This window comes from Mobula birostris, chromosome 8 (genome assembly GCF_030028105.1).
Source record: "Mobula birostris isolate sMobBir1 chromosome 8, sMobBir1.hap1, whole genome shotgun sequence".
NCBI classification, from domain to species: domain Eukaryota; kingdom Metazoa; phylum Chordata; class Chondrichthyes; order Myliobatiformes; family Myliobatidae; genus Mobula; species Mobula birostris.
The window spans coordinates 137,942,292-137,960,324 of record NC_092377.1 but is presented as its reverse complement, the minus strand read 5'-3'; the positions used below and the strand labels follow the sequence as shown (position 1 = coordinate 137,960,324).

Sequence of the window (18,033 nt, the reverse complement as noted above, 5' to 3'; positions counted from 1 at the left end):
CCAATTCACAATATGCAAATATTACTTTTGTAGACACCTTGGTGTAAGTTGACTTGAAATTAAATTCCAACAGAACCAAATACTTCACTATTTCACACAATAGAAAATGTGCGGATGCTAGAAACCTAAGCAACACACACAAAAAATACCAGAGGAGTGAGTTCCTCCAGCATTTTCTGTGTGCTACTTTACTATTTAGAGGTTTGAGCATCATAGTCTCAATGGCCATTTCACAGATCAAGGTACAGTATATCTGACAAAGTGTATTTTGACCAAACTGAAATGAACTAATATGCAAAAATGGATCATCAATACCTATCATTAAGTACATATGCACTTTCCAGCAAGGATTCCAGCATAAAGATGGAGGCCCACAGAAAGCCCAAGTTTAGTTGAAGTAGGCTCTCTGGGACAGTCTAATAACAGAAAGTATGTGAACCAAGCACATACTCATTAAGAAAAGCCTATCACGGCTGAAACCTGAAACCCAATAATTACTTTCAGAATTATGTGGGTGGAAACTTGTTTCTGAATTACGTGGGCAGTTGCTTGCTTAATTCTACTTCAGTGAACCTCAATAGAAATGAGTATCATACACAGAGTTTACATGCACCTGTTATAATATTGGGCTTCCATGCACACAGAGGATAAATTTCTAGTCCACAATCTCCAGCACATCCCCAGACTCTCCCCAACAAGTGAAGTTTAATTGTTCTGGTACAGAATGCTACTTGCTGAAAAGAGAACTCATTGCAAAACACAGGCCCAATTCATTCCAGCATCCACTTGTGAATAAAGAATACATTACACAATAATGCAGAGGAGTAAGCACACACACCCCTCAAACCTAACCTGCCACCCAATATGATCATGGCTCGTCTATGCTGGCCTCAATCCTTCTTTTGTGCCAGTTCCCCCAATTTTGCCTAATGTTCATTGATTCAAACAAAACCAGACTTGCATAGTTGAAAATTTTTGAATGGTATTGTTTAAGTAACTTAATTAAATGACGTCATGAGCCTGTGATGTGGCTGCAAGTAATCTCAGAGTTGTATTCTGCATACATACATAATAAATGAAGAGTCTTTACATTTCATTTGTGCAATATGTGTACTTGTGCATTTGACAATAAATTCAACTTGGACTTTTAACTTCAATAAGGTAAAATCTGTTTTGCTGCTCCAGTGAATAAATACCCCAGGTTCAGATGGAAAGATATTGGCTTGATTCCTGGTTTGTGCTAATTTAGCTTCAATATTGATGCTACAACTTAACTGCCGGCCTAAGATAGGAACAGAGCAGTGTCAGCCTATGCTGCCATTGCCAAATCAGTAGCCAGTGACTGATGGGAATAATTGACTTAGTTATGCTATTCCTCCATAGCCTTTAGGCTAGAGCCCTGTGTTTTGGCTTTGACATAAAGGCGGTGAAGGTAAAACGAAAAAGGATGATGCACGTTCATATAGCACAAAACAAATTTAACACAACTTCTACCATGATTTAGGTTGAGAATTTGCATTTTTAAATTGTGTGCCGATTACTTTCCGCGTTTGATTTCATGGTGGATTTAAGAGGAAGCTGGGGACACAGAAAGGCATACAAAGTAAGATGATACTGTCCAGCAGGCAGCTTGCATGGGATATAAACACCAACTTGGACCGACTGGGCCAAATGGCATGCTTCTGAGGACATCTACAGTATATCATGTGCTAGCAGACTTACCAAAATACAGTGTCCTGGCTCTAAGCTCCACATGGAGTTTTCAGTGTTGATTTTGTGTGTCAGCTTTCCATCCACGATGACTCTCTCATTCCCTCCTTCAAACACAGCCACACGCAGCCAGTTGTTTTGTATGTCGACCGACACCTACAAGATAAATTCAAATTATCTTTCATATTTTTAACACATTACTGGTATATTCGAAGTACATTTTACATCTGTCTGAAAAGATTCAAATCATTTTACATGCAGTGCTGCAATCTGGTGCTAATCTTCAGTTTTCTGAGACCTGATAATTGACAAACTAATCCATACTTTTGGGTGATACCGTGAAGCATTTCTTCATTCAATTGAAATGGAAGATTTAGTGTCCAAAAGACATCAGTCAATGAGTGATTAGTTTTGCAATGTTATGCTTAACTGGATGACGGGAACGAATTCAACAGCAAAATTAAAAAGAAAACTGGATAAATAATTAACAGAAACAAAAATTCTACTGATGTGAGGAAAGAGGGTGTAATCACTAGACTGCTCTTCAAAAGAGCTCAGGTAGTCTTGATGGGCCAAAGAATCTCCAATGTTTTTTTACTACTATTGTGTCACAGGTAGTCTGCAACCCAGCCTTCCTCCCAACCTATAAGGGAATCAATGGTCTTGAGAGAGCAGGAGCGTAATTTTGAGGTCACCATTCAGAGCTGACACTTGATCAGAATGAGAAAGCCAACAGAGTTTCAAACCCAAAGAGAGATTGGATACTGTATCCGAGTAGACATGGTGACCAAATGGCAGCATCTTCAATAGTGCGATGTGTCCCAAGAACAGAGGTGTAGCATCAACCCGGATTAATAGCAAAATTTTACATCACACTCTGACTTATAATTTATATGCCAGAGTTCCAGCTGCCTAACTCAGTTTAAAACACCAGCCGGTATTTTGTGAAATTTTGACACATTACTAAAAATTTCCCATCATCTTTGTGGGTCACTCAGGCAATAACACTGGGAGTACCATGGCTTTGGGGTTTATACATTTTCTTTTAAATATACAAACCGCCTCCTTCAACTCAGCATTAATTCAAAAATGCAGGATTAACTTGGGAAACATTGCACGACAGTGAACATTCAGCTTCCTGAGTTGCAGCAATTTATGGGCTGTTTGCATGCAGTCTAATCCCACAGTGATCCAGATATCCATGTACTGAGCCACAAAATACAAGTGCCATGGTAGTATAATGGTTAGCGCAACCCCATTACCGCTCAGGGCATCAGAGTTTGGAGTTGAATTCCGGCGCCGCCTGTGAGGAGTTTGTATGTTCTCCCTGTGATTGTGTGGGTTTCCTCCGGGTGCTCCGGTTTCCTCCCACAGTCCAAAGAGGTACCGGTTAATAGGTTAATTGATGATTGTAAATTGTTCTGTGATTAGGCTTAGGGTTAAGTAGATGGGCTGCTGGGCCACATGGCTCCTTGGGATAGAAGGGCCTGTTCTGCATTGTATCTCTAAAATAAAACAAATAAAGTAAATAAAAATCAGAAATGTCCAATTGAAAGAACCCTACTGAGGTGACAAATTGTGGTCGAATCCTGACAAGTCAGTTTGCCAGAATCTATATTGTACTGCGCAGGTACAGACTGAATCAAGGCCTCAGTGACATATACTGCGACTGAGTAAAAAACACCACTGATATAAAATATTTATGAGGATGAAGGAGGGGTTTCAAACACTGATGCACTCTGCAGGTTAGTGTGTGACTAACAAACCATTGCACCATCAACACACTGCTGCACCTCAACTTAATCAATTCCTTCTTCAGAAGTATAGTACAAGAACAAGCCCTTCACCCCTCCACGTCTGTGCTGACCATGACGCCAATCTAACTAATGCAATCTTCCTGCACAGGACCCGTATCCCTCTACTCCCAGACAGCTCATGTATCATCTAAATACCGCTGAAATCTTGCTGCTGTATCTATTAGCACTGCCCTGGCACCACATTCTGGATAAGTACTACAGTGTTAAAAAACAAAAAACAACAACTTGCCTCGCACAGTTCCTCTCAACTTCCCATTCTCACCTTATACCTAGGTGCAGAGATTTACTGGGATGCTGCTTGGATCGAAGAGCATGTCCTATGAGTGAAGTTTGGGCAAGCTAGGGCTTTTCTCTTCGGTGCAAAGGAGACTGAGGTGTATAAGATGATAAGAGGCATAGAGTGGACAGCCAGCACCTTTTCCCAAGGCAGATAAGGCTAATACAAGACAGCATAATCTTATTCAATAATTGGAGGAAAGTATAGGGAGAATGTCAGATGTAGGATTTTTTAAACGGAGATAGTGGTAAAGGCAAAGGTTCATTTTATTATCAAAATATGTATACAGAATACAATTCTGAAACTTATCTTCTCCAGATAGCCATGGAATACAGAAAATTGAAAGAAAGACATCAAACGCTCCCTGCACAAAAAGAAAATGAAACAAAAACTCACAAACCCAAATATCCCTGATGCTCCCCTCATGCAAAAACTACCAATCACCCAAACCTCCAAACCACCAATCTGCAAAAAGAAAGAACTGGCTAGAACAAGAAAAAAAACACAACTGAAAGAGGCCAATATGAATTACAGGCCATTCCATAAATCTTAAGAGTTTTGATAACATCTCCGAGAGCACTAAGACCCAGTGGCCCCTCCGAGGAGAGCGCAGATTCATTAGGGAGTATGCTAAAACGTTGGCACAACGTAGTGGTGTACTGTGCTGTTCTGTAGTGTTCTATGTTCTATGCCCTCTAGTGTTGAGATTCATCCAATTCTAATTTAATCAGTTTTTAGCACCAATTTGCTCTAGTCTTACTATTCTGCAAAGCATCTACTTCTCCTGGGTTTGGTTTCATAGACTTCGGCCAACTGGCAGCTCCCCACTCAAGAAATAATTCCTCTGTAGTCCATATATTGACTAACAGCAAGATACTGGACCAGTGAAAACATCACAGCCAAGCACAATTCCAATTATATCCAACAGATCTATCCACACACACAAGCATGCTTTCCAACAGGAACAGAAAGCCTGGGTGATGATTTGTCCTTCCTGGCCCAGGGTGTGGAAGTCATCAGCAATGAACATTAAACCAGACCAAAATTAAAATTTGAGATGGGTGGATTCTGGTGATTAGCTATTACCTGTTTTCCTTTAACAATCTGCTTGGAAACTGGCACTTTCACTTCCAGGTCTGAGTAATCCTGGGACCAAACGTAGTTGTCTCTCACTGCCCCATTATAGCTGTCAAAATTTTCTTCACATTTTCTGTAGGCAAACCAACAGATAAGATCATGAAGTGTATAAGATGATAAGAGGCATACATAAGTGGACAGTCAGCACCTTGTTCCCAGGACGGAAAAGGCTAACATGAGAGAGCATAATTTTATTAGATGATTGGAGGAAAGTATACGGAGAATGTCAGATGCAGCTTTTTTTTTAAAAAAACACAGACTGGTAAGTGCGTGGAACTTATGTAACACATCCACAACACTGACAAGATATTAATAGTACAGTATGTTTTTCCTGTTTCAAGCCCTTTGTCAGTGAGTATTCTTAGGTTAACAACGCCATCAATAGCAGGCCACTGAAGAGAAACACTACACTAGTGTGATATCTCATTTGAACCTTCAAAGTATGATTCTTAAATGATGCTAAAAAAAAAAGAGCTGGTTTTGTATTGTGCACACACAGCAAATTAGAATTCTATTGGTGTTGCCCAAACTAGGTCGTTCTAATAGCTAACAAATAAAGGAAATGTAGACTCATTAGGACCAAACTGGTATACTTATTTACAGAAAAATCCAAGTAACATCACTCTAAAAGGAAAAGCATATAGACCATCCTTCCCCCTCACCCCATTCACAAGCATGTCTACCTGAAGAGCTTCAATGTGATACTGGTACAGCCTGGAAGGGTTATCATGGATGGGGAAAAAGGAGGACAATGGATATGTCCGTTGTTACACAGAGAAACCTACTTAATCCAGCAGATGTGATGTTCAGTTGCAGTTATGTATAGGACTGAACTTACGTCTTTGTTAACCCATAAGCGCCCATAAAAAAGTCGCTGTTGGCTTCTAAAGAGATTAAAAGGTCAAGTTCTGTTCTAATTCTGTATTTTGGTGTCTTTAACTGTGAATAGTCAAATATCTGACACACTATTAATCATTAAATTTTCAACACAGACTTTGAAAACTGCTATGTGTTTAAGAATTTTCTGATTTCTGCTACTTCCTTCTGTGGTGTCTCAGAAAGGCAGCGTCCATAATTAAGGACCTCCAGCACCCAGGGCATGTCCTTTTCTCACTGTTACCATCAGGTAGGAGGTACAGAAGCCTGAAGGCACACACTCAGTGATTCAGGAACAGCTTCTTCCCCTCTGCCATCCGATTCCTAAATGGACATTGAATCTTTGGACACTACCTCACTTTTTTAAAAAAATATACAGTATTGCTGTTTTTGCACATTTAAAAAAAATCTATTCAATATATGTAATTAACTTATTTATTTTTTTAAATTTTATTTATTTTTTTCTCTGCTAGATTATGTATTACATTGAACTGCTGCTGCTAAGTTTTACAAATTTCATGTCACATGCCAGTGATAATAACCCTGATTCTGATTTCCATTGTTCTTCTGTATTCTCCATTCACGACATCTATGTACACTCAGTCCGACTCATACTCAACAAGAATAAATGGCTTCTTGCACTTTAAGACACTTCCACTTGATCTCATTGGATGAAATTTGAAACACCCACAAGAAACAAAGTGGACAAAGTACAGATCGATTTCTTTTAAAAAAACGAACTGTGTTGAAACAAAATGCAGGATGCTGGAAGAACAGCAGGTCAGGCAGTATCTGTGTAGAAAAAAGGGGGAAGGTAAGCCATCATTTCGGGTCAAGACCCTGCATCAGGACTGGGAGGGAATAAGAAAGATCGCTAATGTATAGCAGTGTTTTAGAGGGTGGGACAGAGGCTGGCAGGAGAGGAGAAAGGCAAGCAGTCTGTGGAGAGCTACTCCATAAAGCTACATCATCCGTAGTGAAAGTTTCTTCACCAGCTCCATCATAGGGAGCACCCCACAACAGCCCAGTGTTAAAACAAGCCTAACCAGAGCAAAACCTTACCAGATTCAAACATACAGCCAGCACGAAGGAACAGGAAGCCAATTATGATGAAAAAACTGGAGCAAATTACATCATTATATTGATATTATCTCTCCACTCTATACATTAAAAAAAACACAAAAGGACTATCATCCCTTTGTAAGCTCTTAATTATAGTGCCCATTTAATCCTACAACCCTGCTCTTGCTTTTAACCTGCCAGTGGTTAGTATATATACAATTCTCTTGGAAAGTACAACTGAATCTACTTCCATCACCATTTTAGGGCAATGCAGTTTGGATCACAGCTGCATTAAGAAAAATCACCACCTCAGACCTTTTCTTCATTATTTTAAATAAACACATTCTGGACATCAGCACTGCCATAGTATTTTCCCTTATTTGCTCTACCAAAACTATGATTGGAATGCTCTTCATAGCCATACTTTTGAAAGGGAACAATTTTAGTTTCTCTGAGCTATCGTTCCAGTGAATCTCTTACCCTCTTAAAGCCTTGACATTTTTCTCAAAGTGTAGTTCCTAGATATAGTCAGAGCACTCCATTTGAAGCTTCAAGTGTTACTTAGGGAGACTTAGTTTGACTTCATTTCTCTTGTGTTCTTATTCTTCTCATTATAAATATTCTTATAAAGGAAACAATCTCATCATCTAGGTTGTCATCTTGAAAGATTTATGTATAGAATCTTCAGGCTTCTTTGTTGCTTCCCATCGTTTTGTTTTAGTTAGCTTACATCATTCCACTTTGTTCTTCCAACATGCATGCACTTGACATTTTAAACCTTTTTATCCATCTCAGTCGGTGTCTTTCAAGCTGCAAGAGCAAGGTTCAGTCAGGTATGATGTTAATCAGGGAGCAATCAAACCGAGAGAAAGAAAAAACCCAGTGTGTCTGCAGGTACACAGCTGCAATGCAGCAGACTATCTGCATTATCTTATATTCTGAAATGGAGCCCAAATGCCCAAAAGAGAAGCTGAGACCTCCTGCCTTGGGCCTGCAGAAGGGGATACACCAACTATCTCCTCAGAATACACGAGATCTGTACATTGAACCTTATTTCTTATTGTGTTTTAAGTAGTACACACATACTTGGAAGGCTGGTTGGGCTCCTCTTTCGAATCTGGTGCAGCGGTGGCGCCCTCTAAGGGTCCAGAAGCTGCAGCAACATTGGCCGGGTGCTGTGCATCTGCTGCAATCTCCTGATCAGTCTTCTCTGTGCTCTGATCAGCCATCTCCACTGCTTGAGGCTGCTCCTCAGGTGTTGAATCAACCTCCACCTCCTGACTAGGAGGTGGAACACATGACTGCTCTTCCTCCATTTTCCTATTCTTAAGTTTTTCTTCTATCTCTTTCACCCGTCTCTCATTGTCTTGAATAGAGTAGTGTTCAAACTTCTTAAAAGCCTTTAAAAAAAAGAGTTGTAACATTAGTTGCACTTTGATTTCAAAGGCTGTGACCAAAAGATATTTTCATTAGGCAAGGATGTGATGGATTGCTGGGCAAAACCAGGAAAAGGAAGATGAGGTACATGATCATATTGAACTATTGGGTTGAATAGCCTTCTCCTGTTCCTTCCTTAAAACATCCATTAAACACAAATTATTCCTTGTTGTTGTGGTATACCATCCAAATTAATAAGCATGGAGTCTGTGTGTTGTAGAGATTACTAAAACGTCAACATCTGAAAGAAAATTGCTGAACCCTAATACAGAATGAGCTTAGAAAACCTACATCCAGGTGCTGTCAGCCACATAATTACACTGCCTTCCATTACAATCAACAATAAACTGCAATTATAGAGAACCTTTGGCATAGTTAATGGCCTATGGAGCTTCATTAGGGCAATTATCCAAATAACTTGATACCAAGTCAGATAAGGAAAAATTAGTATAGGTGATCAAAAACATATCCTACAAGAAAACAGTGAGACGGAAATTCAGGGCAGGAACTGCAAAGCTTCAAACCCAAGCAGCTCAAGGCATGTCCCACAGCAGTAGAGCACAGAAGGTACAACTGCTCAAAACTGGGGGCATGGTCATCAAGATTACAGAAATGGGTAAGGGAAGTCATGCAGGGATTTAAAAACAAATCTAAGAACTTTACAACTGAAGCATTGTCAGATCAGGAAACACTGACTAATACCACAGGGACTGAGTGCTGAGGAAATTGAAATCAATTTTAGTTTCAGTCACTTCCAGAAGTGCAAAAAAAAACAATCCCAGGCTGATTTTACCCACTATATACTGGCTGCCTGAATGAGAACTGAATGTACTACTTAGTTAAATTGTGCTAGCTACCCTCAAACATGATTTGAGTTGCTCTTGTTTGAGGCTGTGTGTGGGAACAGCTGCAACCTAAATCCTAGATGGTCTGCATTCAGCTTAATGACTTTCAACTGAGTTAAATTGGCAATATCCAAACCAAAATTTCCTGATTATATAGGAACTGGAAAGAATCATCAAGAAGGATTTGAACTAAATCATAAAATGTTACAATGAAACACAGAACAATAATAGCAGACCAAATTAAATATATCAATTTCTATTTTTTTCTCCTAAATTTTCAAAGGGTGATGGAGGGGATGTGAATTGCATTCACTTTTTTTTAAAGAAAGGTGAGGGCCTGATCCTCATATCAATGATGAGATCTAAAATGGTCAACTTCATTAACAATGATAAACTAAAATGCCAAGCTTTCAGGATTTGTCTTGAGGAGCTGCTGATGGTTCAGTACCAAGTAACGTGCATCACTCAACTGGCTGCCTGGTAATGAAACGTCAGGAAGCAGCACATGCCAGGGCCGTTACAAAGACAAATTTTAAGAATTGTGTAGAATGGAAGCTCAGAAAAATGATGACAACACGTTTTTTTGAAAAGGGGAAATATTTGCGGATATTGTATCCATGTCATGGCTCAATGAACAGATGCAAGGCTCCAGTCGCCCACCTCAATAGCCCTCTGGGCACTCTCTATTCTGAGGATACCTGAGAGATCTTTGGCACCCATGACACACAGTAGGAATCCTGGCAGTAAGTGATTTGCCTGGGATGCTGTTTGAGGTCCATGTAGTTACCATGGACCGAGTAGGATTTTTTTAAAATCATAGTCTCCACTTATAATGTCTGACAAGTAAATTCTGCAGCCTTTGGATATGTTGTCAATAATCTACTCAAACTATATTCTGCATGAGCATTTCAGAGAAATCTACGAGATGATCATTTAATTTGTTGAAATACATTTTGTTACCAAGCCACACCACACTCACCAAGACCACTGGATTCCTAGTCTTAGCTGAGCTAGTTAGTTGCAGAACATAGGTAATATATTTGGCATCCAGGTCACAGCAACCTGTATTTATGTTCTAACTCAAAATGCTTTAAGGATCTCGTACTGCCGTAGACAATAACTGAGATTTAGCCATACAAGCATGTATTTAAATAAAAATAACAAAATGCTGGAAAAAGTCAGCAGGTCTGTAGAAAGAGAAGCAAGAGTTAATATTTCAGGAAAAAGGCCACCGATTAGAACTGAAAATTAATACTAACTTAATTTTTTCTTTGCTAGTTCTAATGGTGACGATGGAGATGTAACGTAAAGATTTTTACTCCTCATGTACGTGAAGGATGTAAGAAATAAAGTCAATTCAGTTCAATACCAAATGTCTTTGCCCTGCCATGCTCAATCTGCTCCTCTTTCCACTGGTGCTGTCTGACCTCTGATTGTTGCCAGAATTTTCTGTTCTCATTTCACCTTTCCAGCATAAGCAAGTATGATAGAGAGGTAGGAAGGCTTCAAGAATCTTGTAGACGAGAAATGAGGAGAAGCATAAAATCAGTCAAGGACTCAGATTCCAGTTCAACTGAAACAGCGTGTTTAAAATCAGGGATGTGCAAAGAGCAAGAATTAAACCAGCACTGAGATTTTGGACAGTCACAAGACAGCAGAATTGGGACAAAACAACAAAAGGATTTATAAAGAATGAGAATTGAAGGAAAGAAATGACACTGGACTGGCCAAGATGGGTCAGAAAGCAGAACAGTAGTAGATCAAAGGGACTCTGTGAGTCTTGATACCAGCAGAGTTTTGAATGACTTCCAAGTCATGAAAGGGTGAAAGATGAGAGCCTGGCCTACAGAGTGTTACAATTACCACATCTAGAGGTAACAAAGGCATTCAACAGATCATGAGCCAAAAGTGGAACAGATTTGGTTAAAATTATTGAGGTGAGATTTTAAGTGGTGGCACAGATATGTAGTTGCAAGCTCATAAGGAGAACTACAGCTCCAAGACCGTGAACAACCTGATTTCAACGGATGCCAAACAGAGGGATGAAGTTGATGGCTTCCAAATAAACTTGAGAAAATCCCACAAACAATGCCTTTATTCTTCACTGAAAGATCTTACATTTCTGGAACATGCACAAGATAGTTTTCAGCAACAATGCCCGAGAAGAATTAAGGGAGAAAGTTGTGCTGGATTTAATGAGTTAGTCAACAGATAAATAATGTGAATGTAATATCAAATGGAAATCAGGGGTATGGGGGGAGGTGCTTGAAGCATTTATTGTCATACAATCAGTTTACACTCTGTAAAGACAAGAGTCCTACGGCAAGAATAAGTTAGCAATGATCACGGATGACAGAGAGGCAAGAACAACAAAGACATCTAAGAGACAATTGGATAAATGTGTATGGGAGATGCTTAGGCAGATAATGAGTCAAAAGGTATGAGCTTAGAAAGGCCCCTTAATCAGTATAGACAAGTTGGGCCACAGCAGGGGTAGGCAACCTTAAGCACAAATGATTTTCTAGCATGCGTTATTCATTAACTTGAGGCAAAACATAACTATATGTATTTAAATGGATAATTCCCATACTGTATTTCAAGTTTTTTATGGCATTATTCTGGCTCACCGTCCGCTCATTAATACGTGATCCGGCCCACAGAGGCGAAAAGGTTGCCGACCCTGGGCCAAAAGGTCTGTTTCCACGCTGTATATTACTCAATGACTCCTCAATCCGCCACCAAATCCTGTTTCAATAAAATCATCACATCTTCTTCCACATCGTAACATTTCTATATCCATCTGTAGCTATCTTCAAGAAATCAATCTAGTGAAGGTTCTCTGCACAGCCTCTAATGGCCTCTTCTTTATATACCAATTAACAAAACATCCCTACCCTCACAATAAAGGCTAGTATTATTCTTCTGCTCTGCTCTGACTTTTGCCTTTGGGGTATCGGGGGTGAGTCCTTACTGCAGGATACCCAGGCTCTGACCCCGTTCTTACAGCCCTGGTATTCATATCACTGGTCAACAGTGACCCTTGGGATGCTGACGATGGAGCTACTCAACAATAGTAAAGTCACTGAATCGGGGCAGAGAGTTAGACTTTCCTTTGTCAGAAATTGCCTGACCCTTGAAAGCCACAAGTTTTACTTGCCAGTTATCAACCCATACCTGAGAATTTTCTTGGTCTTGCTGCATTCAGCAGTGGGTACAAATTAAACTGAATTGAGAAATCATCAGCGAACACCTCCATTTGACCTTATGTTGGAAGGAGGTCATTGATGAAGCAGCTGAAGATGGTTGAGCAAAGAAGACTGCCCCCAAGGAATTCTGGTGATGTCCTGGAACTAAAATGCTTATCCCCAACAAACATGACCACCTTCCTTTTAGTATGACTCCAGCCACTGGGCTGTTTTTCCTTTCACTCCCATTGATTTTTACCATGATATCCCAATTCTACTCTGGGTCAAATTCTGATCTGACATCATGGCCGGTCATTCTCACCTTATTTCTAGAATTCAGCTCTTGGCCCATTTCAGTGTGGTGCGAGTGAAAGATACACTGTGCACAGGCAAGAAGGTTATTGATCAGTAAGGATTCTTTTGATGACAGCTTCCATCACTTTACTGATGATTGAGAGTATACTGATTGGACAGTAACTTGCTGGATTGAATTGGTTCAGGCTTTGTGAACGAGACATACCAAAATTATTTTTCACGTTGCCTGGTAGAGGCCAGTATTGTACTAGAAAAGATCTGCAGATGCTGGAAATCAAAGTAATACACACAAAATGCTGGAGGAACTCAGCAGGCCAGGCAGCACCTATGGAAAAGGGTGAACAGTTGACATTTCAGCCCAAGACCCTTCATCAGGTTGTATATGATGACATATATAGTACAGTACTGTACTAGAACAGCTTGGCTAGAGATGCAATTATTTATGACGACCGAGAACTAGCTGTGACTAGTTCTCCATGTTTCTTGATACCACCAGGAGGTGCATCCAAGATGAATGAAATGTCACAGTCATGTTCAAAAACATAATCATAAACACTAATAGACTGGTGGCCTTTCAAATGTCAAGGATTTGCAGTACAAGGTGTACAGCTTCTCAAAACCTCGGCAACATCACATCTGAAGTGCTGCGAGCAGCTCTGAACACCACACTTTAGGAAGGATAGGTAAAAGGGAGTGCAGAATATCCTCACCAGAATGATACACGGGTTAAATTACACAGGACGATTACTCAAACTGGGATTTTGTTCTTCCAGAGTCAACAAGTTTAGGAAGGTTTAGTTTAAAGTTCAAGCAACTAAAATGAACTGAGAAGAGACAGTAAAAGTACTTCTACAGTTGGGAAATTAAAAAAAGGCAGAGTTTGAAAAAACATCAAGAGATCTTTCATGAATTAAGTTTAAATTTCAAGATGCATGGCTACAGAACTCTCTTCCACTAACAGCAATTGCCTCTGGATCATATATTCCATATTCCTTATGACACAGGAGGCCATTCAGCCCACTGAGCCAAAGCAAGCTCACAAATTCATCAATCCCATTTTCTGCCTATTTCCCCTGAACTGAAAATCCTACAAAAATAATCAATATGGCCCAGTCCATCACAGGTAAAGCCCTCCCCACTATTGAGCACATCCACACAGAGCACTATTGCAGGAAAGCAGCATCCACCAACCAGGAACCCCAGCATATGGACCATGCTCTCTTCTCGCTGCTGCCATCAGGAAAGTGGGACAGGAGCTTCAGAACACAAACCACCAGGTTCAGGGACAGTTATTACCCCTCAACCATCAGGTTCTTGAACCAGAAGGGATAATTTCACCCCATCACTGAATTGTTCCCACAACCTATGGGCTCACTTTCAAGGACTCTTCATCTCATGCTCTTGATATTTATTGCTCATTTATTTATTATTATTTTTTCTTTTGTATTTGCAGTTTGTTGTCTTTTGTACATTGGTTATTTGCCCATCCTGTTGGGTGTGGTCTTTCATTTATTCTATTGTGTTTCTTCAATTTACTGTGTATGCCCGCAAGAAAATGAATCTCAGGGTTGTGTATGGTGACAGATATAGGTATTGATAACTTTACTTTGAACTTATCTCTCTCATATGCTTGTCAAATACTCCCCCACTCGCCCACCATCCACATACCTTATGCATAATTTGCAGTGCTTAGTTCACCTACCCTCATGCAAACCTTTGGATTGCAGAATAAGTCAGTAAGACATAGGACCAGAATTAGGCCATTCGGTCCATTGAATTTGCTCTGCCATTCGATCATGGCTGATTTGTTTTCCCTCAACTCCATTCTCCCTGTAACCTCTGATGCCCTTACTAATCAAGAACCTCTGCTTTAAATATACCCAACAACTTGGCCTCCACAACCATCTGCGACTATTAATTCCACAGATTCACTACCCCCTGGCTAAAGAAATTTACCCTCAACTCTGTTCTATATGGATTTCCTTCTATTCTGAGGCTGTGCCATCTGGTCCTGGATTCTCCCACTATCATAAACATCCTCTCCACATTCAGTCTATCTAGGCCTTTCAATATTTGGTCAGTTTCAATGAGATCCCTCTCATTCTTCTAAATTCCAGCAAGTACAGACCCAGAGACATCAAACACTCCTCATAGGTTAAACGTATCATGACTGGGATTATTCTATATAAATCTCCTCTGGACCTTCCTCGATCCTAGGAATCAGAACACATAAAGGGCAAATCAGAATGCAATTTGCGAGAGCTGCACCAGGCCATTCTTTAATGGTGGAGTGTTTAAAGATTTAGATATTGGGGCAGAGGGGTATTTCCATGCTGCTGTAATTGCAATGGAACCTCATTACAGTGCACTTTCATATATACTGCTAGTATTACCACGTCCTCTAAAATGGCGTGCGATTCTATTCTGGAGTCACAGGGAGACAGCAATGTTTCCAACAGAATGCAACAGACCTTTGTTTGTGAAAATCCCTCTGATGAAGCAAATGGATCAGCAATCCAGAACTGGGAATGTGGTCTACAATATGAGGGATACAAAGACAGAGATTGAGTGGGGGGGAAGGGGGGGATGTTGGAGAAACCTATTCAAACTGTGTATTGGTGCATACTATGTGAAAAAAAAAGAGGGTACCTGAAATTTGGTTAACGCTAGTTTTACACATAATGCAAGTGTAAAAGGTTGTCCTCCAATCCACAGGCCCAAGGGAGGTGGGGTGGTAAATTTGGTCGGGAGATTCGTAGAGCAACTTCACACGGATACAGGCCCTTTAGCGAAACAAGTCCATGCTGACCACTGTGTCCACCCAATTTCCTGCAATTGGTCCACATGCTCTAAGCCCATCCCATCCATTTGGTCCACATGCTCTAAGCCCACCCCATCCAAATGCTTCTCAACTGATACCATTGTATCTGTCTCAACCACTTCTTCTAGCAGCTCATGCCATATACTCCCCACCTGCTGTGTGAAAGAGTTTTAGAACTTTCCCCTCCCAACCAAAACCAAAGTCTCCTAGTTTAGAACTCCCCTACCCTGGGGAAAAGACTGTGTTACTGTTTACCTTCTGTCTCCCCCCTCCATAATTTTAAATATTTCTATAATGTCACCCTTCATTTCCCCATATTCCACGGAAATAGACTGAGTCTAGTCAACCTCTCCCTATAACTGGCCGCTTGATCCTGCCAACATTCTTGTGAAGGAAGGATTCAGACTGATGGAGCTGTTCAGGTATTGGGGGTAAGATGTGTATTTGGATTTTGGGAGCAGACACTGGTTCAGGTTTGACCAGAGCAACTGAGCCCCTCCCTCCCACTCCCACCCTGCCCCATTCTCTTGTGACTCCACCATTTCCCTACATTCCTTTTTCTTAACCCTCAACCCCCCCTGACTACATCACCATCTCCCTTGCACCCCTTTGCCCACTCCTTCCATCTCACCACTACTCACTACCCACCTCCTTTATCCTCCCCTTTCCCTCCCTCTGCTCCCCTCCCCATCCTGTCACCAACAATACACCTCTTCCCACCCCAATACTCTCCCCTCCCCCCTTCCCTCCACCCGATCACACCTCACCTACCCCTCCCTACCTTTCCTCAGCCCTCCTCCTGCCTCATCTCCGCTCCCCTCCTAGCTCCCAACTCATTCTGTCCCACTTCACCTACCACTACCCCTCACTCTCTTCCCCATTTCCACCCCCCCCTTTTTGCCACCCCTCTCCCTCACTCTCTCACCGTCTTGCCCCCTCCAGCACTCCAACTTTACCACTTCTCCCTCACCCTTCCCTGCCCCACCTCCCTATCTCCTCACCTCTCCTATTAACCGCTAGCCCGCCACCCTCCCCCTCACCCCTCACCCCTCACCCTCAGCGCCAGCCGCTCGGCCACCCCGGGCGGGAAGCCCAGCCGATCTTCCTTCAGCACCATCAGGCGGAAGAAGTCGGTTTTCCTGTACAGGAACCCGAAGAAGACTTCCAGAAAGTTCTCGATCTTGCCGACGTGCTGCAGGATACCGAGCAGCGCCTGGTCGTACATCTCAGTCATCTCCGGAGCCCCGTCCATCGCTGCCCGAGCCGTCCGCAACCTCACGTACACTTCCGGCACCAACACTCCGCCGCAGCCGCTTCCCCCGGCTGCCACGGCCCCAACAAACGTTCCCGGATCACACGCCGACGGGAATGTTTACTGCAAGGGTAGGCCATTCAGCCCGTCCTGTCCATGCCGGCTCCCGGATGACTCACCCCATCCCCGTTCTGTTTGAGGACTGAGACTGATGAGAAGAGATGAATACAGGGGGTAAGATAAAAGTGATTGTCCTTGTCAATAAGAAATCACCAAGGGAAATCTAATATCGGTCTGTTTTTTTAAAAATGAACTTAAGAAACAGGAGTATAAAAGACCATAAAACCTCAAGACCACGTTCACCATGCTGACCAACTGATTTTGACCGTGGGTCCACTTTCCTGCCTCTTTTTCAAAACGTTTGACCCCCGCCAAAGCCCAGTAATGTCTCACAATTTTGAATATAGTCAATGAATCCTATAGGTTTGGTACTCAGAGGAGAAGATCCCCATCTCCATCTTATTTGAAAATATCACACGTTGTTTTAGATTTTCCCATGAAAGGAGACTTCCTCTCAGCATTCACCATCTCAAGTCTACTCAAAGTGTCATGTGTAACAATGAGATCCCTCTCATCACCTGGACCTTATATTGTACGGGAAGTAACCTAACCCCCAGTGGGAGGTTCGGCAGTGTATCTGAGATCTAGTATACGTTTACTTCCCCTGACAGTGGGAAAGGAGAGCTGAAATACAAGGTATGTGAAAGGCCAACAAGCTCAACTTCTTTCATTGTTCAATCTCTTTATCTCAGAAATCATTCTAATTAATAAGTAAAAGTTATCTGAATAAGTTCCAATGCAAGTATAATTTTTCTTAAGTAGGACGAAAGCTATATACAGTACTTCAGTGTGGTCTCATTAATGTACAGTAGTAATATAACTTCATTACTTCATTTTGCAATTAGAGACAACACTGCATCTTTCTCCTTAGTGCTGTACCTGCATATATAAAGACCCTGACTTACTGTACAGTAATATTCTGCCCATCTTGATTTTATACCCCTCAGCCTCTTATCCTCGAGAAAAAGAAGGACATCTCTGGCTGATCCAGCCTCTCCTTAGAAATTCAAACCATCCCTGGTAACATCCTTATGAATCTTCTCTGAATCCTTTCCGTATTAATACATCCTTCCTGTAGCTTGCTGATCAAAACTGCATACGATGCTCATAAATGTGAGTTTGCCAATGTCTTGTACAGCTGTAACTTAACATTGCAGCTCCTGTACTGAATGCCTTGAC

General features: G+C 41.4%; 1 protein-coding gene across 1 annotated transcript in view; it reads right to left on the bottom strand.

Annotated features, from left to right (window-relative positions):
* Positions 1–16,791, bottom strand: part of nudcd3 (NudC domain containing 3) — a 35,813-nt gene extending 19,022 nt beyond the window's left edge. Inside the window, exons 1-4 of the mRNA XM_072266421.1 lie at positions 16,537–16,791; positions 7,966–8,279; positions 4,891–5,014; positions 1,723–1,866 (exon numbers count right to left, since the gene is read on the bottom strand). Of these exons, the coding sequence (XP_072122522.1) occupies positions 1,723–1,866; positions 4,891–5,014; positions 7,966–8,279; positions 16,537–16,734 (780 nt within the window). The 5' untranslated portion in view covers positions 16,735–16,791. The remainder of the gene's footprint in view (positions 1–1,722; positions 1,867–4,890; positions 5,015–7,965; positions 8,280–16,536) is intronic.
* Positions 16,792–18,033: the final 1,242 nt, after the last annotated feature.